Source organism: Syzygium oleosum, unplaced genomic scaffold (genome assembly GCF_021117445.2).
Source record: "Syzygium oleosum isolate NSW1041296 unplaced genomic scaffold, Sole_v2.1 Sole_v2.13, whole genome shotgun sequence".
In the NCBI taxonomy this organism is placed as follows: domain Eukaryota; kingdom Viridiplantae; phylum Streptophyta; class Magnoliopsida; order Myrtales; family Myrtaceae; genus Syzygium; species Syzygium oleosum.
This window is the reverse complement of record NW_026607497.1, coordinates 7,856,436-7,883,450: the sequence shown is the minus strand read 5'-3', so window position 1 is coordinate 7,883,450 and position 27,015 is coordinate 7,856,436. Positions and strand designations below refer to the sequence as shown.

At 40.5% G+C, this 27,015-nt stretch overlaps 4 protein-coding genes across 5 annotated transcripts; 3 read left to right on the top strand and 1 right to left on the bottom strand.

Annotated features, from left to right (window-relative positions):
- Window positions 1-4,811: 4,811 nt before the first annotated feature.
- LOC115675756 (transcription factor bHLH93-like) lies at window positions 4,812-6,583 on the top strand. The gene is made up of 4 exons (XM_030598515.2): window positions 4,812-5,523; window positions 5,630-5,797; window positions 5,895-6,062; window positions 6,183-6,583. The coding sequence occupies exons 1-4, from the start codon at window positions 4,852-4,854 to the stop codon at window positions 6,267-6,269; spliced, it is 1,095 nt and encodes a 364-aa protein (XP_030454375.1). The 5' UTR covers window positions 4,812-4,851; the 3' UTR covers window positions 6,270-6,583.
- Window positions 6,584-14,021: 7,438 nt separating this feature from the next.
- On the bottom strand, window positions 14,022-14,591 carry LOC130139785 (uncharacterized). Its single transcript, XM_056317488.1, has one exon. The coding sequence runs from the start codon at window positions 14,589-14,591 to the stop codon at window positions 14,022-14,024; it is 570 nt and encodes a 189-aa protein (XP_056173463.1).
- Window positions 14,592-17,664: 3,073 nt separating this feature from the next.
- LOC115675757 (phosphoglycerate mutase-like protein 1) lies at window positions 17,665-23,324 on the top strand. Of its 2 annotated transcripts, XM_030598516.2 has the most exons (10): window positions 17,666-17,936; window positions 18,411-18,469; window positions 18,568-18,675; window positions 19,049-19,128; window positions 19,860-20,022; window positions 21,368-21,442; window positions 21,545-21,633; window positions 21,799-21,918; window positions 22,866-22,910; window positions 22,995-23,324. In XM_030598516.2, exons 1-10 carry the CDS (start codon window positions 17,714-17,716, stop codon window positions 23,086-23,088), a joined length of 1,056 nt encoding a protein of 351 aa, XP_030454376.2. In that variant the 5' UTR covers window positions 17,666-17,713; the 3' UTR covers window positions 23,089-23,324. The 2 variants fall into 2 exon arrangements, with proteins under 2 accessions (XP_056173153.1, XP_030454376.2); XM_056317178.1 differs by lacking the exon at window positions 18,568-18,675 and having other exon boundaries at window positions 17,665-17,936.
- A 2,784-nt stretch (window positions 23,325-26,108) lies between these two features.
- Window positions 26,109-26,765, top strand: LOC130139784 (uncharacterized). Its single transcript, XM_056317487.1, has one exon. The coding sequence runs from the start codon at window positions 26,109-26,111 to the stop codon at window positions 26,763-26,765; it is 657 nt and encodes a 218-aa protein (XP_056173462.1).
- The last annotated feature ends 250 nt before the right edge of the window (window positions 26,766-27,015 follow it).

Here is a 27,015-nt window from a genome sequence, read left to right as displayed (position 1 = left end):
CCCACGGCCAATTTATCAATAATCTAGATTTATTTCACTTAATTTTGTTTAGGTGGGCACTTGAAGGACCACTTATCGATGCTTCAAACACCATCATTTTTGCTTGGACATGGAGAGAGTATAAATGGGAGTTGTTGCTTAAGAAGCTAGATGAAATCAAATCCAGTGGTTTCCTAAGATCTGCGAGGTTTCCAATAATGCACATTGCGTTTAAGATATTAAGCCCTGCATCTCATTTACAACACCCCAACCACAGGAATGGGGGAGGAAGATCGTTCATGGCCATGTGATATGCACGAAATAATAATAGAACCGCAAGGGATCCTGTAAACTCAAGGCTGAATCATTTAAACTCGGTCAACAGAGTTTGTCCTTTTCCTTCAGTGCATAAAAAGAGATGATTCATGCATTACATGGTACCAAAGAAAAGATTTTGATGTTAGTTCGTCATAATAAGTGTCCTGACTTTGCTAATTAACAATGAATTTTCTCAACGCGATAATCAAGATATGAGTTTTGGATGGGTCCGATGATTCTTTACGATCTTTTCATCGTTAGTAATAAGGGTTTGTGGACCACAAGACATGAAAGGTTGGTTCCTTTTCATTTATCTCGATGATCATGGAGCTGTGGTAGCAACTATAAACAAAGACTAGCATCCATCATCATATCAACTCGTAAAGATTTCCAATCCCCACTGTTTTATAAATCATCAAATCTTAAACTCCCTCAATCAATCTCAAGATCTTTGAAATGTTTCTTGAAATGGTTGTTAGTTATTATAAGGCAACGTGGAACTAAAATGATATCACTCATGAAATCACATAGAGGTACAACACGGGAAAAATATATACTAAGGTAAATCAGAAACAGATGATCAAATCGAGTACTTTTAGGAGAGAGGGAAGGAAAAGGAAGAAGAAATGAAAAAGGAAAAACGAAAAGAAGAAAATATAATAAAAGAAAAGAAAAGGAGAAGAAAAAGAGAATAACACATCTCATTGGGTTGATGTGTCCTAAGGGAAAAATTTAAGATGTAGATTTACCTCCTAAATTTAGAGGATTTTCAATTTCATGAGATGAAATTCTCATATGTGTTGAAGATATATCAAAATATAAAAATTCTACTTAGAAGGTTCTTTGAGATGGGACTGATTAAAGGGAGGATTTGCACCTCGTTTATCAACTTTTGCGATTAGGTTTGTTCAAGAAATGCCAACTTGAAATAAAACGAAAGGACGAGCCTTTGTGATAACATAAAATACCCTATTTTCTCTCTAGGGATTCTTTAACAACTCCACGCGAAAACTTAAAAAGGTTATTGGATCATAAGACTTGTGAGACTTTCTCTAATATAACCTATGCTCTCCATTGATCCAAATGGCAAATTTAAACCTTCCATTAGTTTGTCATGCTCCAATGGGACAGCAAAGGTTTCCAAGTCATAGGGATCATTAACCAATCGACTATCTTGAATTTTTGTCATATGAAACTAACACTTTGACTTTCGATTCTAATTGACCACTTGATAATTTGGTGTCATCAATACCCGACCTTTAGTTTTTTCGATAAATGAATAAATGAACCAAGTTGTCATATTCCTTAATCTCGGCAATGGCACTTTCACACCCCAAGTGGGATTTCACTATATAATCCCTGTCTATTCCATATCAACCACTAAATCTTCGTGTATGGATTTTTGTAGATCATCGGGCTAGGCATGGCTCGTATTATTAGCAATATCTTCTGCAATTTTTATATGCTTCAACTAGGAGCTCTTGTCCTTGCGCCGCTTTTGTAGCGTTCAGCAAGTGGCATTATTAAGCCTTGCTTCACGACTCTAATATGATATAGCTGGGATAACAAGATTCTTGGTAGAACAAGCGCGTCGCAAGTAAGTTTCTGTTCCTTGCCTGATCGCTTGTTCATTCGTGACTTCGCCACTCAACTTTTTCGGCGCTACGCGTCTAATTCTCTTGCAATTTACATCAGTCAAGTGTGTCGTCCATCATATGATTAGTCGGCTTCAATGAGTAACAGGAAACAAAAGGCACATCTTCAGAAACAATAATGACAGGAATATGAACGAACCCAAGGAAGCAGTTTTAATACTAAAAGAGACAAAAAGCCAATCTGTAACTAGGTAATATGTCTCGAATAAAGAATGTTAGAGGCCCCTCTCCAACCTTAATTGCCCCTCTTGAGCGACAAAATCCGTACAGTTCATGACTTAAAAACAAAGAGAAAGAAGACAAATCACGTTATAAAAAAATATATCGAGTGGCCACACTTCTTCCAGACGTAATACCTGCACTTTCATTTGCAATATTGTGGGCTGGTAAACTGGGGAGAGAGAGAGAGATTCGTGTGAAACCGCTCTTCTGTGAAAGGTGAAAATGGCCGCGGTTTTGCTTTGTTTTGTTACTATTTCGTCCGGAGGCCTTTCTAGGGTTTTTTAGAGCCATGCAATGTTGTCCTTTCATTAACTTCTATTGGTATGTTCCAAAAAACTAAAAAACTTCTATGGGTCTGTCCAAATAAGATGGTTTTGCTTACTTCTGATACAATTTCTTTTTTTTGGTGCCAAACATAGATGTTGCTGTTAAAGTTCCATCCAGATACCCGGAAGAAAAAACACAGAACCCTAGAAAACCAAAGAAGCAGAGAAGGAAAGGGCAAAACATAGAGAATCTATGGTCAACTTACGCTTTAAGCTTCTCTTCTTGAAGTGTTACTTGTTCAACGATTTAACCTGCCAAAAGCTTTTGCTTCTTTGCTCAAAATTGAAGAGACGAAAAGCTTAAGACCACAGGCAAAAGAAAACACATCTGTTAAGAATTACAGCTATACACGCCAGTAGCTGATGGACAGGGCAGGATTTAACCTTGGACATAAAATATGAAACGAGGCAATTTGGGTAAAAGAAGAAAACGACACGCAGAATAGAGAATTCAATGGAGAGCGGGGGAAAAACATAACTAGGATGTTCTGTCAAATGAATCAACTGAAAAAAAAAAAAACTAAGTCCTTATATTTGAATCATGTGCAGAGTCAAATGAAAGAGGCAATGCTCATATCACTGCACAGTTGGAACCCGGTTTAGAAAAGAATTCATCAGTTGCAGTCGTGTAGCAAATTGATTAAGTATAAAGTTTAATTTCATTGTAATCTATTGGCATGCTACACCCTATCATTGGCTTTCATAATGAGTGACACTACTACCTCAGTTTTGTCTTATTTGGTTATCTTTTGTTAGAATTATAAAAAGGTGCATGTATCAAATATAATTTTTTACTTTTTTTTAAAGTCTCGCAAGGTCTCGTAGTATAGTGTCATATATTCAGTAAAATCGATATTGTCATGCTAAGTTATGTCCCTAGTTGTAAAAAATTAATGTCGAATTTTCGAAACATCGATTAGATATTTCACGAGAAAATCCAATATATATATACACACACTTGCTCTCGTGCGATTGAAAATCCAGTATTGCAATATATATAACTCCTGTGAAAGTGGCACTCAAATGGCTTATAGCTAGTGGTAGTATGAGCAAGCATTTGGCACTCTTTTGAAGTAATCAGGATCACCCTAATATCATTGGCACAAAGTTTTACATGGCGATAGGCATCGTGCCACATCAGGTAAATCCAACAGAATCTCATTCCTTGAAGGACTTTGACATAAGACCATACACAAACAAGCCAATACAGCACATATAAACATAATGTGTAGTTGGAGCATGCTGATGCACTTGAGCCCCATTTCATTATTTGATGTCCCTATCATATACCCACTTGACTGTTTGGCAATTGAGATGAGAATGAAAACATGTCATCGTTCCATCATCCTAGAACAAGAGAACAAAGGATATGGAGTTGATTAGGATGGGGGAAATTATTGTCCTGGTCGGATTGAACACACTCGCAATTTAAATCGGTATTAGTTATGGCAGTATTGCACTGTAGCTGTGCGGTTAAGAGCGGCCACAGAATCATACATTTTGTAAGATGCATTACCTCAGATACGTATAGCATAGCTTCCTGCAAGATGCTGTAAGGTACAACAGTTGTGGGGGTGTTGTAGCTGTGAAGAATTTGCCAAATACTTCATACAAATTGGAAAGTTTCTTTTTGCAATTGTAACTGCCGTCGAAAAATTATACCAAACAGGCTCTCTATCAACCACTATCATTATAAATTGGAAAATAGACAAGTAGAGCATATACTTACATGTTTCTGTTTATTTATACTAGATGAGACTGGCAAAACAATTTCCGACGGTCATCTTTTTAATTCTTATGAGTATATACTTCGATAATATTCAAGAAAAAAACCAGATATTGACGAATATTATAGTGTTATCTTGAAATTTTATTCATTTGTCGGACTCTTGACAAATGATTAAATGATAAACTCAGTTTCTTCATACCAGCAATGAAATTGATGCATAAAACATTTTTTCACGGTAAAGTACGAACTCCATTTTTCTGGGTTTGGACGGATACATGTGTGGGTCAAACTTTACAGGGAAACAACATGAAATAAACAATGTGTTTTTACGATTCAGATTTCGGTGAAAACGACATCAAATCACAGATGTAGAATGGGGGAAGAGGGTGTTGGATAGAAGACAGGACTCTCTTTCAACCTCAACACTTAGCTGCTTAAAAATACATATTAATGCACATACTCTTTAATTAAATCTCATTATTTTAACTACGAAGACTGCACTTTTGTACTATATATATTTCTCATTGGTGCAATTAGAATTGGCATTCTCAACACGCATTACATAGGGAGAGAGAGAGAGAGAGAGAGAGAGAGAGAGAGAGAGAGAGAGAGAGAGAGAGAGATGGAGCTTTGTGGGCATGGATACTTGGAAGACTTGTTCTTGGCTCATCAAAAGAGAAACGCTCCTCGGGAAGCAAACGTTGCTCCCATGGAAATGAATGAGCTCTTCTCAAGCAATTGGAATTTTGATTTCTTTGATGATTATCAAATTCCATCTCCATCCTCCCAGTTTCCAAATTATTGCTCCTCACAAGAATCATTGCTGTCTCCTCCTACACTCCATCCAGACCAGAACATCTTCACTGAACTTCATCAATATCCACTTAGCATTGAGTCCTTGGCTCACCAACTCCTTGATTCGCCAATCTCACCCCCACGGATCACCAGTTCGTCCTATAGCCCGTGCGATGACGCCCCATTTTTCCCAGTTCAAGAAAGAACACTTCCCTCGTCCATGATGATGGAGGAAGGAGAAGCCACACTTCTTCATTCAGATGATTTTAATCAGACCATCGGTATGCAAGGAGATTGTAAACCAGAATCGATGGAGTCTCCGAATAATCAGGTTCCAGTATATTTTGAAGCAGGGCCATGTGTAGGGGCGAAGAACAATCGGGCAAGCAAGAAGTTGGAGGGACAGCCCTCGAAGAACTTAATGGCAGAGAGGAGGCGAAGGAAGCGGCTCAACGACCGGCTCTCGATGCTCAGATCCATCATCCCAAAAATCAGCAAGGTGTGCACACTTTTTCAGTTCTTTTGGGTCCTTATCTGAATGCTGAACTTCTTGTGTTGCTGAAAAGTTCTAATTGTGGTTTTGTTCTCATCTTGTTATATGCCAGATGGACAGAACATCAATCCTAGGTGACACAATTGACTACATGAAAGAGCTGCTTCAGAAGATCAACCACTTGCAATATCACAGCGAATTCGGTCCCTATCACTTGAACATAATGGACATTATAAATGACATGAAACCCAATGAGATGTTGGTGAGAAACACACCAAAGGTAAATTTTTACTGAAACTGTGATCAAGGCCCTATAATTAGAATTAATCATTTGTTGATGGAATCTAAAAATAGAATTTGGGCCATGTCTTTTTCAGTTCGATGTGGAGAGAAGAGATGTGGAGATGAGGATCGAGATCTGCTGTGCTGCGAAACCGGGTTTGTTGCTGTCGACAGTGAGCAAATTGGAGGCATTAGGCCTTGACATTCAGGAGTGTGTCATTAGCTGCTTCAATGACTTTGCAATGCAAGCTTCTTGCTCAGAGGTACCAAAACCAACGATTAAATAAAGTGATGATAGCTTTTTCAGCCTCATGCTTTTTCTAGCAGAGTTCTAGTCATAAAATTTCAAATTTCTTATGAGTTCTCGCATCTATTGGCAAAAGGAAATGCAGCAGAGAAACCTCACCAGTACTGGGGATATAAAGCAAGCGCTGTTCAGAAACGCCGGATACGGAGGAAGATGTTTGTAAAGATTTGAAGAGAATTAGAAAGTTTCCGATTTTCTAGGCCTTAGATTGAGTTCTGCAAATGGAAGGCTTTTAGTTGATTTTGATTTTTTAGCGTGAATTTTCGTCATTTTCCCTTGCTGAACTGAGCAATGTCTTGAAATTTACTTCATGTGGGGTTGAAACGTTGACCATTGGTGGAACTGTGTTCTCTTCTTGCTTCAAGTTCATTAGGGCATGTTTGTTTACACTTAAAGCAAAAGCAACAAGACACTTTTATGTAAGCAGAAGTACTTAAGCAACAGCAAAAGGAAAATCTAATATATCATTCAATTACTTTTTCATGTCGATGTTCTGAGTGTCGTGAAAGTTCAATGAGTTTCAGATTTATAAATAGTCAAAACGGGTGAGTCCCACGATCTAGATTAATCGAAAAATAAAAGTGAAAAATCGAGTCTGATAGGTCGTTAAATTCATCCATCCAAATCTCAGCAAAAGCCACGTTATGGTGTGTTTAAATCTGTAAGTTACATTTTGCAGCAGAAGAAGAAAGCTCCGCAGGAGTCAGGAGAGAGTAAGAAAGGACAAGTTTGTGACTTTTAAGGTCAAAATTTTGCTTTCGGCTCTTCCTTTTCCATATGGTTTTGCTTCCTTAAAGAAGACCAAACCTTGATAAAGGATAGATTAATGTGTTCCTTAATTTCGACAAAATTTAGTAATACAACTCATCCTGAAAAACCAAACTGTCAAAGTCACTCTCATGGTATGCGAATTTTTCCTAGCCACCCAAGTTTGCTCGATGGAGTAAATAAAAGAGTCGAACCGATCAAGTGGTTCTTAGGCGATATGTGCGAACCGACAAAGTATTAAACAACCCCGGTACATATAAGTTGAATTCGAACTGCTAGATCTAACGAGAATCACATGGGACTCACCATTTTCGGCGGTCTAGATGTAACTCGGTACATGTACTTAGTCTGTGATAATCTTTGCTTACAATTGCGCATTTATTTAAATGCAATATATACCTAAACGATAAATAATGTGAAGTGTGAGCGCTTGACATCATTTTTCTTTTTCTGTTCATGGCTAAATGTGTATAAATGCTTAAAGACAATGATATCAGCCGAATAAACCTTCACAATCAGAGTATGCATAGAATCCTATCATTCCGTGTTTAGAAATACGAATTTGATATTTCCCGTGCTAATAAATTTCAATAAGTGTTGGTTTTGAAAATAACCCTCGATTTTTTTTTTTTTTTTTTTTTTGGTAACCGAGGTGTCCGGGCCAGCTTGCGCGCACCTCGACTATTCCTCGGGAGAGACTAGCACAGCAACCCACCGCCATGACCCCCCACTTAAATCACAAGTGCTCAGTTGGGGAATCGAACTTGGGACCAGTGCGCCTAACCACACAATCCCAAGTACGCCCTAACCAACTGAGCTACCCATGGGTGGGTACCCTCGATTTTTTTTTGTAGGTAACTTGTTAAAAATTTACCAACGCCTATATAAAATTACCATAGTACACAAATTACCAGCTTTTGTGCTAATTTATTAACTGTTTGAATTTGTTAACACTTTTATGAAATTACCAACTTAAATTAAGGTGACTTATCAACTTTCATCGGATAAAAATCACCATCTGGTTTGGTTCGTTTGAGTTACAGGCCAACTTTTTTTTTTTTGTAAAAGTTGACTGGTTTTTTTACTAGGTTACCAATTTTTATTTACCATCTTTACTTATCCCCTAAGTTTACCAAATAAGTTAGCAAGAAATCAGGTCACCAATAAATTGTTTTTACTAACGGTCTTTAACTTTTACACCCTCTTATCTACCATCACGGGTAAAAAAAAATTCTTTTTTTCGGGAATAGAACGGTATAATAGTCCTCAGCGTGTATCATAGAATAAGTGATGCATGGTAAGAGCGGTCTATACAAGTCATATACTAAGTAAAGTAGTAGATTGCAAGTGAGAATTTTTACAAGAGTTCATGTTTGACACTCGCTTATAATTGGCCTCACACAAGTTTTTATTTTAAAAAATAGGCGATGACTATCGAAGGCATGTAATTAAACCACTAGAGAAGGAAAGAAGCCGAGACAATTTTCACTGAGGTTTTAAAAGGTCTTAGGTTTGTTTGTACTGTAATTGAGGTACAAGCAAAAATTATATGTAGGCTAACCGTCCAACCCGTTTGCACCCCTAGTCACAATACGGTACTTAAGACCGAAACAAAACTTAAGTTAAGAAAGCCGAAAAACTTGGCACTGGCGATCGAGTGCTTGATGCCCGAACCGACCAAATTCTAAGTTTTGATTGTGTGACTTGAATTGAACCGAGCCCGAATGTGAAATCAATGGACTAGAGCCAAGCCGGCAAAACTAGCTGATCGGATTGATATTATCATTCATTTCAAATTGTGCATCAAAACGGGGCACTACATCTATTATGACTAAGTAAAGACTATGATTTATTCACGAATATTTATGTCTACAAGAATAAGAAATTCGTCAGCTACTCCGTTCGTTTTTGGTTCGTTTCGTTTCGGTATTTTGTCGATCATATTGACCAAATCAAAGGTAAATCCAAAGCATTGAACTAGAATCAAGTTTGCTTAGGAAAATGGAAGGCGAAAAACAAAAACTAGAGTTTAAGTTTTGACCCAAACCCGACCTTCGATTTGGCTATTTTTTTCTTCGTTATGATTTGAGAAAGCTCCCTCCAATTGATGCGTGATTCATCATCGTCCCAAACAAAATTGTAGTCAAATAGGGAAGGTTACGCACAATTAGAAAAATCTCAATTTTCCTATCTGTGTCTAGCCTCTGCCCCTTCCTAACTTAGCTCACTGATTGTGACCATCTCCCTCCGTTGCGGTCTCTATCAACTCCCTTATATAAATCTCTAAACATCGGATGAGAGAACCATAAGAAATATGGAATAAGTGTATTGAAAGTCCTAAAAATTATCACGAAAGTACAATTGAGTACTAAAACTTTCAAAAAGTTCAATTAAGTCTTAAAACTTATCACGAAAGTACATTTGCGTCCTAAAACTTTCAAAAAACGCAATCAAGTCCTAAAACCTATCTAATTGATCTAATTTAGTCATTCTGTTAATTGCACTTTTTAAAAGTTTTAGAACTCAATTACACTTTTATGATGAGTTTTAGGACTTGATTGCACTTTTTCAAAGTTTTAGGATTCGATTTCACTTTCGTAATAAGTTTTAAGACTTTTAATACACTTAGGGCCCGTTTGGTAACGTGCCAAATAGTGAAAATTTCTGTTCTTTTGTTCTCAGAAATAGTTTGGGAACAGAAATGCGTTTGGTAAACTTTTTGTTTCCGGGCACATTTTTGCAAAAATTTGTGCCGAGAAACAGTTTTGGAAGAGAAACGAGAAGTAAAAAAAAGTTGCTTCTTGTTTCTCGGCACAATTTTGAGAATCAGTTTTTTTTCTTTTTTTTCTTTTCTTATTTTTGTGTTGTTCTTCCTCGGGCCGGGCCGGCCGCCGGCGAGGGCGTCACGGCCCTCGCCGGCCGCCACGTGGAGGCGAGGGTCGCCCGCCGCCCGGGCGAGGCCGAGCCTCGCCGCCGCGACCAGCGGCGGCCGACGTCGCCGTGGGTCGCAACGGCGAGGCTCGGCCTTGCCAAATCTGGGCGAGGCCGCCTCGCCCAGGCAGCGAGGGTCCAGCCCTCGCCCTCGCCGGCCCTGGGCTGTGGCCGGTCGCATGGCCAAAGAAGAAAATGGGTTCTGTAGAAAAAAAAATTAAACAATTCAAAATATTATTAAAATATTATTTGAGAATAGAAATTTTGTGTAGTTACCAAACGCATTTATGTTCTTCTCTACTCTAGGAATAGAAATTTTGGACAGTTTATCAAACGCCTTCAAATGCTCAGAAATTGTTTCCGGGCACAAAATAAAAAAAAATCATTTCTGTTCAGAAATAGTTCCCAGGCACAGAATGGTATTCATGCGCACCCTTATTCCAAAAAAACTGTGGACAAAGAGAGAAAGAGGGTGATTGGTGGCCGTGTTTTGTTAAAAGTTAAATAGATGTTGGTAACTAAAAATAAAATAAGGTATCTCAATGGTGGGTTAGGCTGTTCTTTGAATCATTTCTCCACGCTCCATTTAGTATAATTGACACCGTAAATTGGGAGACCATGGTCTGAATATATACTTGTTTACCTTAGACAGTCACCTTCCTTACACTATCTATAAATACCCCCACGTGTAGTCTTCACCAATGAACACACCGAATTCTCTCTTTGGCACGATTCACCTACTTGCTTCAGGAAAAGAACACGACTCTTTTTTCTTTCCATATGTCCGAGGATGTTATGATTGTGTAAGGGCAATGCTCTCTTCCCGTCTCCGGTTGTTCAATATCAAAAGTTCCTTTTTTCTTCACCCCCTCTATCGATAAGGTGATGAGTGGAGAAGGAAAGCCAATGGTGTTGCAGTGGCTGTTCAAATTTAGAAAGCGGTGATGATCAGGGTTTGTGACCCGACTCTACCTGACCCGGCCCGAATTTTTATGTGATTGCCCGATTCGAAGGAGGCCCGAACCAAAAATACTTGAAAATTTCGGGCCGAGTCAGGTCAGATCGGGCTTTTTTGGCAGCCCTAGTGATCATGTTGCTTTTACACATTCACTTTCTTTGCTTGAAAAGATCAAGCTAACTTCTTGCTGCAGCTAAATTCCTTCCAAAGCGATGTCTTAGACATGATCCGTTTCGTTTTACCTTCATATGTTTCACTACAATTGATAAAGTAAATTCTAATGGAATATCCGGAGATAAAAAATACTGGTCGAATGTGTCATTCTGCAGTCACTAGGTGGATTATCATAATAATGGAAGGAAGATCAATGATTGTGATAACTTAATTTGTTGTGTGACTCACACTATGTAAATCATTTCAACTCCACTCAGGGCAGAACATCCATGTCAGAATTGGAAGATTCGAGAAAAATTAGTGCCTTTTTTCTTGGAAGAAATTGTCCAAAAAGTATTAAACGTATTGTACGGTCGCTAATTTAATTATAAATTTTCAATTTAGCCAATATGGTCCTAAATCTTTTGACAATTTTTCAATATAGTCCATTTACTCAATTTTCATAAAAAATCGCTAACGTGACAGTCTAGTCAGCGCTGGCCATCTAAGTGGCACGACTAGTGCTAACGTGGACGATTTATTATATTTTTTGAATTTTTTATTTTTTCCCTTTTCCTCTTCTTTTCTTTTCTTTTCATTCCTTTTTATAATTATTTTCCCTATTCTACTATTCATCTTCTTTCTCCACTAATTGCCGACCCCTAGTGAGGGCATTGCGGTTGAGCAAGTGCAGCCCTTGCTGGCCCTTGCTTGCAGCTGGTCACCGCCCGTGGCCGAGGCCTCGGTGACTAGCGGGGGAAAAAGATGAACAATAGAATAGGAAAAAAAAAGAAAGAAATATAAAAAATTTGAAAATTACAAAAATTACAAAAAAAAGGTCCACAGCAACGCCGGTCGTGCTATGTAGATGACCAGCACCGGCTAGACCACCACATTAGTAATTTTTGACCAAAATTAGTCAGATGGACTATATTGAAAAATCGTCATATGACTAAATTGACTAAATTGAAAAATTTATAATTGAATCAGTGGCTATACAATATGTTTAGGACTTTTTGGGCAATTCTCCCTTTATTTCTTGACTTGGTTTCAAGACATCGAGTCAAGATCGAATTTGAGATTAAAGTTTTCTTATTCAAAAATCTCAATTATATTGGTTAAAATATGATTTTATTTGCCTATAATTACTTATGCATATTGAGTTTCAACCGGCTAATCATATTATTTGTGCAAAGTGCATTGCAACCAATATTCGTATTTGAATACCAAAACCCCTAACTTAAAGGTGGCAAAAATGGGTCTAGAACTCATATTTAATGGTGCATGTTTAAAAACAAGTGTAAGTGGGTCCAAGAAATAAATGCCCAACATTTTAATGAGTCTTAAATGAGTTGAAAACTAACCTATTTCAAACCCATATGAAAAATGGGGAACTTTTTCATAGCTCTTCCAGTAATAAATAAAGCGACCGATGCGTTAGGTGGAGTTGGAGATGTCATTTTTTATTTTTGATTAATTTTATTTTGCTTTATTTTTTCTTTCTTTCTTTTCTTTTTTTTCTACGAAGTGCAACGAGGGTTGCTAGCTGACCCTCGCTGACACCAGGCAAGGGGTGGCGAGCGTCACCGGCCATTGGGCGAGGGCGCGAAGCCCTTGCCGGTCGTGGGCGAGGGCGCGAAGCCCTTGCCGGTCGTGGGCGAGGGTCAGCTGGCCCTCACCTATGACCAGCGACTCTTGCTGCGCTTAAAAGAAAAAAAAGGAAAAGAAAGAAAAAAAAGAAAAGAAATTAGAGAATTATAAAAACTTCTGAATTTTTAAAAAATTATAAAAATTGTCCACGTCATCCCCGACTAGGCTACGTGGTATGACCCGATGTCCACGTCAGCAATTTCCGGTCAAAATTGATAAAAATGCTAAATTGAGAAATCATTAAAAGATTTATGACTAAATTGGCAAATTTGAAAAGTTTATGATTGAATTGACACAAATGTAATAGGTTTAAGAATTTTTGGGTAATTTTATTGTATGTTTCGTCACAACACATGCATACTTTTCTAGTTCTTTACATGCATTTCAATCATTAGGTTTTTTTTTATGTTTTTACTTTTATTTACTAACAGATTTTATTTAGTTAATTTTTTTAATTTGACAAAAAAAAAATCTATCTAGAGCTTAAAGTAGGTTAAATGTTTTGGTATAGATACGGATGCTTTCTAGTAATATGGGTTCGGTTGGGTTTGGATCGGATTTGGGTTAGGTCCGGTTTAGGTCGCTAAAATTAGGGGTGTCAATGGGTCGGGTCGGGTTTTCATGATACCCGATCCGACCAGAAACAATGAATATGTGTGCTTGGCCCGACCCGAAACAAGACCTGAACATGATATAGCCACACAATCGGGTCGGTTCGGGTCATGTTCGGGTCGGGTCGGGTTCGTGTTTTGGAAAGAGGGGAGTATGAATTGGAGTCCGGGAGGATGAATTGCCTCAGGCTCTGCAGTGCATTAAGGCAAAGTATGAAGGATACACTCTTAAAGTTGGCGTGGAGTGGAGTGGAATGAAAGAAACAAATACATGAGGAATCTGATCCTCTTGAAAGTAGAGTCATTGCCAGTGTTCTTTTCCAAGATGGTTGCAGGTTGATATCTACAGAGGTTGCTGAGCTGTGTCATAATCGGAGGATCCCTTGCCGATTTGGCCAGAAGGAACCGAAAAATCCTAGATTTGGAGATGTACATTGTTGCTGATCAGACATCAATTTTCATTGTTTGGAGACATCGATCTTTTCATTGTTTTGGTGGGGACATCTATAGAGGGCTTATAGATGATTCGTTCAGAATCGGTGAGACATATGCAAAGAGAATCTGTATGAGGGATCGTTGTGGACTTGCTCCTTCCACATTTTGGAGCTTCGAACTATGAGATCGTTTTCTTATCGAGGGAAGAAAATTTAAGCATCATGAACACAAATCCTACGAAGCAAAGAGGAAAATTAACGGCTGAAGCTAAGAACATACGCCTCCAAATGCCACTCAGTGTACGAGCTAGTGCATATATCGATTCAATTCCGTGATCAACAACCAAATCCTACCTAAAGGAAGGAGAAAAAAACAGGAACGGATAGGACGAACCAGATCGCGACGAGATTCAGCGAGCAGAGGCAACGGAGCAGATCACGACGACGAAGGTCGCGACGACGACGGAGAGGCGACGAAGCAGCGCGGACGAGCAGCCGCGAGAGCAGAATGGATCGGAGGCAGAGCGCCGACGAGCAGACAGGACGGACGCGGAGAGCGAATGAGGCGTGGCAAAGAAGAGCGAGCGACCGACCGACGAGAAGATCGGAGCACGAGGAGGCGGAGACAACCGGTGTTGGCGGCGACGGAGAGAGGCCCGCGGCGGAGATGAGGGCGACGACGAGGAGAGGCGGTCGAGCTCGTCCATCATGACGGCGAGGTCGTCGTCGATGCAGCGGGAGATGAGGGCGTCGAGGTCGGAGTCGGGGAGCTGGTACTTGAGGGCGAAGGGGGGCGCGACGGCGAGGGTGGGGGAGACGGGGGAGGCAGTCGCGGAGGCGCGGTCGACGGTGACGATGCGGGTCTCGCCGCCGTGGTAGAAGAGGGACTTGGAATGGGGGCGTGGGGCCACGCCTACGCTGTAGCTGCACATGAAGCGGAGCTTCAAGGAGGCGGAGGGTCGCGGCGGCGGCGGCTCCATCGCGGCGGAGAGAGACATGGAAGAGAGATTGCAAAAGAGATCGCAGAAGAGGTGAGAGAGGGAGAGAGATGTGGAAGAGAGATGTAAGGGTTTCTTGTTTGGGTTTTCTTGTTTGGGTTGGGCTTGGGTACCCAAGCCTAATAGATCCAAACAACATCCAATTTTTTTTATTGTTACCAAAACAAGTTGAGACCCAACCCGACCCAATAAGAAAATTTCATGTTCGGGTCGGGTCGGGTCGGTTCGTGTTTCGGTTCGGGTATTGTGTTTGGTTTTGACACCCCTAGCTAAAATTGTATCACATAAAAATGGGTCGATACGAGTTCAATGAGTTAATTCGGATTAGACCATTTTCGATCCGATCCGACTCGCTCACTTCATATAGTATGGCTTGGGCACTTATCATTGCCGCTGTACCAACTTACTTTTCTCTGAGCATGAGCATGAGCATGAGCATAAGCAGAAGTATCATACCCACGATCCAATGTGGCGTTATCCACAATCCACTTCAGCTCCATCATTGGTGATACAAATGGCGGACGCGAGACCGAATGAAATTTGTCCACTTCTTAGGATTCCATGAAACGGAACGCGGACGTTAGATCGGGAGGAATGGCGAATAAAGGCATCCGCATCGTGGAAAAAGCTTAAAAGGAAAAACACAGGACCCACTTCCATGCCAACACTATCCGTCGAATATTGCCACCCGGTCCAATTCGAAGGCCTCCAGACCGTCGAGACACGTGCCCTCCCGTCCGCCCGGATTGACTGGCTTGTAGCCGGCGAGAGTCGGCCGGTGACTTCACCGGCCCAAACTTGGAAAAAAAAAAGTAATAAAAAGTTTAGAAGAACGTTTAAAAAATCTAGAAAATTGTTCACGTCAATGCTGGCGTCCAAGTCAATAATTTCCTGTCTAAATTATCCGAATGGACTGAATTGACACTAATGTGAAAATGCTTATGAGTAAATTAGTCCAATTGAAAAATTTGTGAATGAATTGGTATCAATATAATAAGTTTATGACTCTTTTGGTACTTTTTTCTACATCTATTTATAACTAAAGATTACGATTTATGCACAAATATTCATGTCTACAAGAATAGGAAACTCGTAAATTAAACCGTTCATTACGGTGTTCCGTTGTTTAAATCGACCAAACCAAACAAATGGAAACCCGAAACGTTGAACCAGAATCAAGAGTTTCATTAGACAAATGGTAGGCGCAAACGAAAAACTAGAGCTATTCATTCGATTTGACCGTGTTTTTCCTTATTCTGGCTGCGTTCTTCTTCATTTACGATTTGAGAAAAGCTCCCCTCCCACCAACGCGTGATTCATCGTCACAAACAAAATCGTAGTCAAACACCGGATGTCGGCCATGATTACGAAATCTCAATTTCCTGTCGAGAGAGAAAGAGAAAGAGAGAGTGGGTGATTGGTGGCCGTGCTTTTTGAAAACTTAAATGGATGTTTACTGAAATCAACCCACGGAGCGAAAGATTACGATTTATGGGGTAAGATTGAGACCGCGTTTTTTTTTTATTATCTTTTCTCCACGCTCCGGTTGACAGCTCCCGGTGAATTTCGAGGGGGCTTTTTGAGATACTTAGGCAATTTCATGTATCTCTCTTTACTGTATGTATCTCCCTTTATTGTTTATATTCATGATTAATTATAATCGTTATTGTAAGTCGGGAAAAGGGGATCTGTATACGCGTTTCTTTGCCCTAACTAGTCACCTTCCTCGTAGTGTATAGAAACTGCTGAATGCACGAAATTCTTGCATTTCTTTCTTTCGCTTAGTTCATGTGCCTATTTGTGATTGAATGGCATTGACGAAACGCCGATATATATCCCAATAATAGAGAAATGTGACTCCTTTTGCGTTGCATATATCTGAAGATGCTATGCATGTGTGACTATAATGTGTTCTAGAACATGTCATTTGATTCTCCACATCTTTCGGAATTGTTTATATGTTTCTATTGATTGTGTCTATACCCAATCGATTATGATTGATATTGTCGTGTTACTTTATATAATCTTTTAACAAAGCCTATAAATAAGTAACCCTGTATACGTACACAAATCTCTCAATTCTCTCTTCCGCCTTATTCCTCGGTCCTTTTTTTTCTCCCATTGTGAGGTTTTTCAATGTCGAAAGTTCCTTTTTTGCTCTTCACCCCAGCCAATGAGCTGACAAGTGAGAGAAGGAAGCTAATGTTGTTGGGGCGGCTGTTCGAATTTAGAAAACAATTGTCATGTTGCTCCTGCGCATTCACTTTCTTTGCGGGGGGGAAGGTCCGAGGTAACTTCTTGTTGTGGCTAAATTCCTTGGAAAGCGGTGTCTTAGACTTTGATCCTTTCGCTTTTCTTTTGTTCGGAAATAAGGTTTGCTTTCATTTTGTGAAATATGCGAGGATACATCATTTTTGCTTCGAAACAGCTCGGCCGAGCCCGGTAACGTACAGAATCGAGTAATTCACTTTTGCCACAATGGGTGCACAATGTGCACCACAACTAGTAACTCGCGTTACTTATCGGATGGCTCGCGTACGTATTACAATACCATGATGATGGGTCATAGGACCTACTTTTTTCGGGGCGACCGGTTTTAGCGACCCCCCGAGGACATCAGCATAGGCACCGCACCCGCTACCGAACGGGGTATATCCCGATCGGGAACGGCGGAGGAACGGGAGCATCGGGGCATCGGGGAAAGCTTTAGGAACGGGGAGGGTCTCTGTCGGCCGCCGATCCGATCCGCCGAATATTCCCCACGGTTCAAAAGTCTCCCGCCGCGTGGCGTTTCGAAGGGCCAACCAGATCCGTCGCGACACGTGTCATCCCGCCCGCGCGGATGGACGGGACGGCGCCACGTGGATCTACGGATGGCAGGGAATTCGGGGTACTTTACTTCCCCTGGCGACACGCCATGTGGGTCGGTTGGCTGGTCTGGCAGCCATTTCCACCCCGCCTAATAACTGCATTTTCGTCACGTGATTCGAAGGACGAAAAGCTTTTTTTTATATATACATATTTTTCTATTTTTCCCGAATAATAGGGCGATAAAAAAAAAAAGGAATATTTAATCGCGCACGGCGCACGCAAAGGCCGCGGCTATGGTGATTCACTGTGGTGCGCCGCCTGGCGGGCGTACAAGTAGCGACGCCTCGTCGTTGTTGCGCCCGGCCTCCGTGCGCAGCGCTTCCTCTCCTCCGTTTGTCCTCCTCCTCCCTCGCAACCTCTCCGCTCCGAAGCAGCAGCAGCAGCAGCCGCGGCGGCGGCGCCGTCGTCGTCTCGACCTCCCCGTCCGCTCTTCCCTCTCCTCCCCACCTCCTGCCGGTAAAGCCCGTTCGCTGATGATCCCATCGTTTCCGTCTCGCGATTTGATGATTCCCTGGAGCCGCTCTTTTAGTTCCTTTTTTTTTGGTCCGTTTCGCGTTCTGCGTTTGCTGTTCGTTTTGGGTTGGTGATGGATGGCGCGTGATTCGATCCGTTTCGGACGATTCCGTTCGCTTGGATTTGGCGGTTCGGTGCGGGGTTGGTTTTGTGGAGTTTGGATTTAGGTAGTGAAGTTGCTTGCGCGAGACGGATCCGCTTTCTTTCCTTTTTGTGGTGTGAAGAGATTTGGCGCTACGCGTTGTGTTCGTCGCTTGTCATTCCATTGGTGATGATGTTTGTTTGTTGCCTGTAGCTGAAATTTTGATGGACTCTGACGATGGCGCTTCGGTTTCTAGTGCGGTGAAATTGGCGTGATCGTCATTTCCGTTTGATGAAACTGACTTTTGTCGATGCTCTGTTTTCCTTTGGCTACAGATATGGATGCTGCAGTGACAGGGCTATACCCATTGCACCGGTGCAAGACGCTTCACCTGGTACGTGGCATTGCGGTGTTTTGGGTTTCTTTATGCGCGTAGAGGCGGATTCGTAGGCGTCGAGCATTTTTGGGTCTGACGTGACGGTTGACGTACAGGTTCGGCATGCGCAAGGAATTCATAACGTGGAAGGAGAAAAGAACCACGATGCCTATTTGTCGTATGATCTCTTTGATGCTCATCTCACCCCTGTCGGCTGGCAGCAGGTGGTCACTTTTGCCCGTGGCCTGTTTGTCTTTAAATGATACATATGTTAACAGTGGAATTTCTCTTTTAGATTGTATTTTATTGGGTTTGTCATTAGGAATTAAGTTGCTTCCCTGAAAATGACAAACGCGATAGTCTTGTCGTAAGAACTTGCTTAGAAACAAGTTGGTCTTGGATAGGATATTAATATTATAGGTGGGGCAACAATGACATAGCCAACCTGAGTTAGTGTGAGAACTGAGAAGGCTTTGCTGTCTTGTTCTTTTTATAATGTCCTAAATTCTGTTAGAAAAAGTTCCAGGTGCTTTTTTCTTTTTTATGCAGTTTGTTTGGACTGGTTTACTTTCTAATGATCTCTTGATGCGGTGATAGGTTAGCAACTTGCGCAAGCATGTCCGAGCATGCGGACTTCCCGAGAAGATTGATCTTGTCATCACTTCCCCTTTGTTGAGGTACTGTGATTGGCTTCAAATTTGTCTCTTGCCTTATCTTTTCATAAGTTCTTACAGATAGCATTGTCTTCGATAGTGATTTATATTATTAATTGGTGTGTTAAATTGTTAAGGACTTAAATTCTTGTGTAACGTTTCTTCTCTGTTGCATAGGATGCGAGTTTTAGTTGTTTTGTTACACTTGGCTGCTTTACTATTTAAGCCTTCATAATAAGTCAATAGGGCTTTGATATGAGTCCTGGAAGTTGGTTGCTGGAGGCACCTGAGACATGAGGTCCTCTGTCATGAATGACTGTATTGAAACTTTCAATGAGACAACCTCCTTTACAACATAAGAGAAGAGTGTAATTCAGGTAAATTTAGGATGGTGTATCCTTTTTTATCTGATGGAGAATGGGCCAATGGGGCAAAGTGTGAAGATAATGAAAATAAACCGTGTCATTTTCCAATAGCTTAAACTTTAATATCAAATGGATGCATAATCAGTTCAACATATGTCAGAATGTCGATGGTGAATTCCTTGCATTTCCTTTTTACCATTTATGAGTTTTTGTTCTTTTTATGTTATGGGTTTTGATTATTCTTTTGTCCACATGTTTTGGGTCCGCATTCTTTAAGTTGTTAACTTGTCATTCTACTAGCCTTTGCATGAGGGGCATGCTATGGTTCAAAATTTGGACTTGAAGTTCTTTTAAATACCGTTTTTACACTTTTTATGTGATCACTTGCAGAACTATGCAAACAGCTGTTGGAGTTTTTGGTGGTGAAGGTGATACAGATGGAATAGTTGCACCTCCTTTGATGGTTGCAAATGCAGGGAATAGCGATCATCCTGCTATTTCAAGTCTCAATTGCCCACCATTTATTGCCGTAGAACTTTGTCGTGAACATTTGGTATGTGATTACATATGGAATAAAAAGATGATTCACAAAATCCTGAATTTTGATTGGTTTTTCACAATATTATTCAGTGGAAGCATTTTGTGTGGACATTCCACCATTGTAACTTTAGTCTCTGGAAAATGTTGGTAGTTTTTATCCTTCTTGCTGTACCCATTATTAAATGGTTGCAGTTGAATTTGCAATGGGCTCAGTGCACTTTACAGTTTGTGTTGCATTCTATTCACAGCTTACAATCTTTAATCTATTGACTCTTAATATGCACAAGTATATCTGTATCGGATAAGGATTAGACATAAGAAAAAGAATATGCCTTTGCCCTTGACTGGTATGATAATTTTGTGAACTTTAAAGAGGATATCATGTGGAAGTACAGCTGTTTATACCACTGGCTTTATTAGGATCATACTTCAGAGTATTTGTTTCTCCTTGATTTGAGATTAAAGGATGCTTACTTGTAGTTACCTTCCTAAGTATGAAGGAAGCTCATGCTTATTAGGATGAGTTCTGATTCTTCTTTAGCAAATTGATTGATCTCGCTTATGTTTAAATGTAGTTCTCAACCCAAGGACTTCTTATCTTGTTAAAGATGACCAATAGTTACATATTTGTAGTTGAAGAAGGATCAGTTTCTTCATGTTGCACAGGTTCCTCCTTTTAGCAGTTAGAACGGTGGATACCATGATACATCATTCAACTTTAGCCAATTTTCACTTGTGCATCTGAAATTCAGTTTATATTATGGCTACCACTATAGAAAATCATTTGATTGCTACCGTTCTCTTTGTGTTTCATTTGAATTTTGATGATGATGGATGTGTTAGCACAAGTGGATGACCTAACATGACGTGGCATGATGGTAACCTCACACGGCGTACTGATTTTCACCCAAGCACCAAAATCCATAAGATTGGTCGCAGATCTTGTACCATGGATCATGTTATCTTGTTGAAAAATGTCCTATCTATCTTGTCATGTCATGTATATAATGAGTCAGATGTTCTGTCAAATTGAGTTTGCATATTGGCATAATATATCTTGTTCTATTGAAAATGGGGACCAACTAGAAACAGAGTAGTCATAATTGCATGACTTTGCAAAGTATAGTGGTAAAACCCCAAGCTGAATGATCCCTCATATAATTAACCTCCATTTTTTTTGGTCACTTATTAACCTCCATTTAGAACTACGAGAAGTTATTGCAAGACAAAGATGCAGACATTTTACTGCTAGTAATTGTAGAATTTCACTCTTGCCTGTGTTTTGTGGATCATCTTGTTTTGGTATTGAACATTCCTTGCATGCTTCAAGTTGCTAAAAATTATATTTTGGTCCATAGGGAGTTCATCCTTGTGACAAAAGACGAAGCATTAGCGAGTATCGGTCGCTCTTTCCTGCAATTGATTTTTCATTGGTAAGTGCTTCATTTCTTAAAATGCTTTTTTTGGGGCATTTGCTTTGGAAGTCTCAACATTAGCTAATCTCAGTTTTTTACTTTGATTTTAACTCTCTTTAGATTGAGAATGAAGATGATGTCTTGTGGACGCCTGATGTTAGAGAAAAGAATGAGGAAGTTGCTGTTCGAGGAATGAAGTTCTTGAACTGGTACTTCATAACTTCCTGCTCGGTGCTTTAGAATATGAACTACAATGCAAAATAGACTTGAAACTTGTATGATCTTGGAAGAAAATAGCTGAACAGCTATGTAAAAAGTAAAAATCTGAAATAAGCCATTTGATTCTGCATCTCAAGGTTTTGATTTATCTTCAGGTTGTGGACACGGGAAGAGAAGGAGATTGCAATTGTTACCCACAGTGGATTCTTGTTTCATGCCCTCAGCACCTTTGGAAATGATTGTCATCCATCGGTGAAGAGTGAAATGTGCAAACAGTGAGTGTTTCCTAGTTCATATTTGGTTGGTTGGTTCTATTCAATGGTTTTGTGTTTCTAATTACAATTGGGAGCGCAGAAATGTTTTAGTGTTCTGACTGACTTGTTTCTGCATTATTGTTTTGAGAAATTATTTACATTAGGTCCTTCATATTGTCTCCCTTCTGAATATATTTCTAATGAGTGAATGACGCGAAATTAAGATTGTTCCCAAAAAAGTACTCTGGAGGTTTTATGGTATGCCCAGTGATTACTGATTATCCACTGTTGAGTGTGTTGCTTGATCATCATACCATAACTGTTTGTTAAGCAGAAAAACTTTATTGTAGATGGGTGATGCCCATCAGTCAATAGGGAAGCTGGATCTCTATCTTCCCTCGTATTATCTTCGGTTTCGGTGATGAAGTTTTGCGTAAATATATTTCCACCTATGCTGATTGCCAACAAAGTCCCACCTTCTGTTCTTTTGGTCTTGCTTCATGTTTGCATTAAGTGATGTATTGATTTATAATCCAAGACAGATATTAGAGCCAATAGGAATTGATGAATAGAAGATTTTGATAAATACACATTGGAAGTCGTGTCCCCTTGTGTGATGAGATTGTAGCTTCTGAGTTGTCCATGTACATGGTATTTTTAGGCTCTACACGGTTTTTTATTGCTTCACTAAAATGCCATTACATAGCTTTCTCTTTTTTCTTAGTGGAACTTTCCAAACCTATATATTGTGTAGCAACAACCACTACCAGTTCCGATGGTGGTACTTGTAGCAGATTAGGATGATGAAAATGATGATATATTTGTGACGAATGAATCTTGTTGGTGAACTGCACATGATCCTAGTTAGCCTAGCAGTGGAGTTGATATGATGTAGCACTTTATTTTTAGGATAGGTGGGAGCTTTTATGTCGCGGACTGATTAAAAGATATTTTATCTGTGGTTGCAGCTTTGCGAACTGCGAACTCCGCTCAGTTGTCATTGTGGATAGAGGGTAAGCATGATGCGCTCAAAGCATACTATGAGATATTTCTTGAAACTTATACACAGGTCCCTCGATTCCGTTCGCTGTTTGCAGGATGACAGGATCAGATGCCTCCAGGACTAACTATCCAGGGAAAATTCCTGATGGTCTTGATCTTCCAAGTGATGTTGCCAATGGCAAGCGCTAAAGGAAGGTCCATGTGGAGGATGCTAACCATTCAAGGCAACGGATGGTTCAATTAGTCTCCCATACTCTTGATTCAATTAAATGATTGAGGCGCGCAGCTTGACACCTATTATTTTTGGTGGGAATCAGTTGCACCACACCATTGACTCTGAACTTGTAGGTGCCAATTCATTACAACAATAAAAGGACGTGGTATAATTTATTTAGCCCAATTAACTGAATTAAGGTTGAATTTCACATCATCTGGTTCTATTCTGTGCACGTTTATCCTTGCGTTTTAGCTTTAGTGTGCATCGTTGCTGTACTTGCAATATATTCACATCATGTGGTTCTATTCCGTGCACATGTTTATACCTACTTTTAGCTTGAGCATGCATCATTGCTGTACTTGCAACATATTAACTGAAAAAGAAATATCTTGATCGTGGACACTGGGTTTTCATTATGCTTAGAACTTAAGAAGTTGAGAGTCCTCCAAACTCGTATTGCTTGACTAATAAATATAAAACCGGACTGTATATGTCGACCGCAACTATTCACCTTGAAGGCAATAACGTTCGGTCATCTTCCCTAGTTGATCGAAGGTGTTCAGTGGAATTGCTTAATTCTTTTCTCGATGGAGCAAAAGGATCAAATTATTCTCCAACGTTCCTACATTGAACCGGGAAAAAGTGGCGGTACGCATTAAACTCCGAATGTCAAATCATGAGTTAGCAACTTAGCACAACGAGCAATAATAAAGTTACAAAGAAGCTGCTTTTCAATCAGCAGGCCTGATCGGTTCTTTAGTTTGGGCCTGAGTTGTTGCCGAGACTAGCCCATGAAAAATATTTTTTTCCTTCACGGTCTGGGCTGGCTCGAGCTCAACCTGATTTGGGCTGGCTTCATAGCTATATAGACTTATCTGAACCAATCCGAGAATGCTCTTCGGGCCCATTTTTGCATGGGAGGGCTTGAGCCAGAGGCATGATTAGGTTTACTTCTAATGGAGAAGCCTCCGTTTCGTATGGAGTTTTCATCACCGTGAAACTATATCATAATTGGATTCTACATCCAATGGTCCCTAGTGAAGTCCAACCGGTCTGAAATTTTAAGGCTGTGTTTGGTTATCTGGATTCAAATTAGGATAGGATAGGATAGGATAAAGGGATTTGAAATCCTCCATATATCTTCGGATTATAAAAATATCATATGTTTGGTGCAACCTAAGATATGATTTGGAATTTTTAAAAATCTTCGAAAATCTGCAATCGAAGATAAAATTGAAAATCTTTGAAAATCATTCTCATTTGAAAATCTTTAAAAATACCATCATTGACTTTTCTCCTCCCGTACATGAGACTCAAACTCTCTCAACCAATCATTGGGAAGTCAACCTCAGGAGCATGAGGTCTTTCAATAGACACGAGTTCACGTGATTTTAGGATTGCCTTGTGCATTGCGCGAGGCATTTCTTGTGGGTCGTATGGGCTGACTCCATTGCTGAAAAAAGCCGCTAAGAGAGGTGACAACAAAGAAGGTGTGCATCATGAGATGGGCTCGCAGGGGAGGTTCTGCACTACTGTGCCGTTGCAGCATTTTTTATGCACAACATGTGGAACTCGACGCTCAAGAGCATGGTCGCCAATAAGTTAATGGTGCACTAGCCGTTCTTCATTGACCATCAGGGGAATAGCCAGCTCGTGAGTCGTGCATGAAAGGCCAAGCTCGATGTAAAGGACGTATGCAACTGGAGTAAAAAGGATGATCTATATAAACCCGGCACGACCCTTGTCTTTAGGCCCCTTTTCACCCTCACTTGTTGAACACGATTGCCGGCCGGCAGTGACGACTAACGTGGTCGGAGGCGACAACGATCATATGGTGGTCGGAAGTGATGATGATCGGTAAATTTGGCAGTGGTCCTCAGGTAGGCGATGTCGGCGAGTTTATCCCACCTCTAGGCCGGATTTCTTATCTAGCATTTTTATCCGGATGTATCTGGATTTATTCAGTGGAGAATGTCACCAAATCTATAATTTGTTATTCTATTCGGACTTAAATTCGGGTTACCAAACGTAGCCCAAGTGGACAGTGGGGGATGGAGTTACTTTAACTTGTAATGGTGAACTTCTGGTCCTCTTGATACGCAAAAACGTCATTAAATAAACAAGTCAAACGTGGAGCCAAGGTAGACATGTAGATACAACGAACAAAGACCGGTCAAACATAACACCGTGATCCTCCCTAAAAGGAGAATGATTCCTTCTTTCCCTTCCAAGAGAATCACAAGGAAAAGGCCACAAGATTAGTATGCCCGCATCATCTTCTCGTAACCCTCGTTCGCAACGCTACGTCGCTTGCTCTTGTTGACTAATAGTAGTACATCCTAAGCAGCTTAAACCGACCTTCCCCTCTTCAGTACTCTGCTTGTTTCGAGGCATCTTCCCATATTTTTTTGTGGCTTTCTTAGGTGCAGAATAGGCGGAAGACACCTAACCACATTTATATGCATGTCTAGGGAGTAACAAAACAATGGATGCCTTAATTCTCAAGTTCGTCATCGATCGCGGCTGACTGACCCAAACCGCATGAAAGCAGTGCGTTGTCCCAGCCAGGCAAAGCCAAGGACTTTGCTCGATGCAACTCACGTGATCTGCTGGTTTGACTTTGACGAAGGCCATGTTAGAAATAATAAAATTGTTTTTGTCTTTAATACAAATTTGGTCTTCAAGTTTGACAAACTTGGTCTTCAAGATGATACAAACTTGGTATTCAAGAAAATTTCCTTAGAAGTAGTATAAATAGGTTATCCCCTCCCTATTTGTGTAAGAATGTGTGTGGAAAGCCATAGAAAGAGAGAGTTGAGAGTTGTGAGAAAAAGCTTGTAGAATTACGCTTGTATTCCTCTGTGTAAAGCCTGTGCAAAAGGCATTTTGAATATTATTCTTTCTCGTTTGTGTATTTGTGTGCTTTTCACCATTATCTTCAAAGTTTCTCTATATCCTTTTTTGGTTCCTACAATTGGTATCAGAGCTAGCAATGGTATCCACCAGTTCCGTTCAATTACAACTTCCAAAGTTGAACGGAAAGAATTTCAACAACTGGTCTGTCCAGATGAAGGTTCTTTTCAAATCCCAAGATTTGTGGAACTTGGTGGAGAATGGCTACACCGAAGTAGCCGATGCTGAAGAATTCGAGGCCTTAAGAAAGGCGGAGAAAGACTCTTTGGTGGAATTTCGGAAGAAAGATCAGAAAGCATTATATGCGATCTTTCAAGCCGTGGATGAAACGATATTTGAAAAAATATCGAGTGCGGAGACCGCGAAAGAAGCGTGGGATATTTTGCAAAAATCCTACAAAGGCGATGATCGTGTCAGGCGGGTGCGGCTCCAAACACTTCGAGGAGATTTCGAGTCTTTACGCATGAATGACTCTGAATCTATCTCGTCGTACTTTGATCGTGTGCAAACCATCGTTAACCAACTGAAGGTTAATGGTGAAGAACTCCAAGATGTTCGAGTTGTAGAAAAAATCTTAAGGTCTTTGACTGAGAGATTTGACTACGTTGTTGCGGCGATCGAAGAAGGCCAAGATATATCAACCATGACGTTGGAGCGGTTGATGGGTTCATTATGCTCGCATGAGCAAAGAATGAATCAGAAGTCCATCGGTTCGAATCCCGAGCAAGCATTGTAGAGTCGGGTCGCTCACTCAAATCGAGGAGGCCATCATGGTGCCCGAGGTCGTGGAGGTGCCCGAGGTAGAGGTGGAAATTCGAATTCCACGGGAAGGTATAAAACACGTGACAAATCAAGGGTCAAGTGTTTTAAGTGTAACAAATTCGGACATTACAAATCCGAATGCCGAGCAAACATGGGGCATGAGCAGCCAAAACGTGTACATGCTGTTGATGCCGATGAAAACGTGGTGTTAGCATGCAAAACGG

Bases quoted from the DNA above. Each gene is read 5' to 3' on its own strand.
- LOC115675756 (XM_030598515.2), top strand. From the start codon at position 4,852: ATGGAGCTTTGTGGGCATGGATACTTGGAAGACTTGTTCTTGGCTCAT. The intron at 5,798-5,894 runs GTAAATTTTTAC...TGTCTTTTTCAG, and splicing joins TGGTGAGAAACACACCAAAG to TTCGATGTGGAGAGAAGAGA. The intron at 6,063-6,182 runs GTACCAAAACCA...TATTGGCAAAAG, and splicing joins TGCAAGCTTCTTGCTCAGAG to GAAATGCAGCAGAGAAACCT.
- LOC130139785 (XM_056317488.1), bottom strand. From the start codon at position 14,591: ATGGAGCCGCCGCCGCCGCGACCCTCCGCCTCCTTGAAGCTCCGCTTC.
- LOC115675757 (XM_030598516.2), top strand. From the start codon at position 17,714: ATGGTGATTCACTGTGGTGCGCCGCCTGGCGGGCGTACAAGTAGCGAC. The intron at 18,470-18,567 runs GTACGTGGCATT...GTTGACGTACAG, and splicing joins GGTGCAAGACGCTTCACCTG to GTTCGGCATGCGCAAGGAAT. The intron at 21,634-21,798 runs GTACTTCATAAC...ATTTATCTTCAG, and splicing joins GGAATGAAGTTCTTGAACTG to GTTGTGGACACGGGAAGAGA.
- LOC130139784 (XM_056317487.1), top strand. From the start codon at position 26,109: ATGGTATCCACCAGTTCCGTTCAATTACAACTTCCAAAGTTGAACGGA.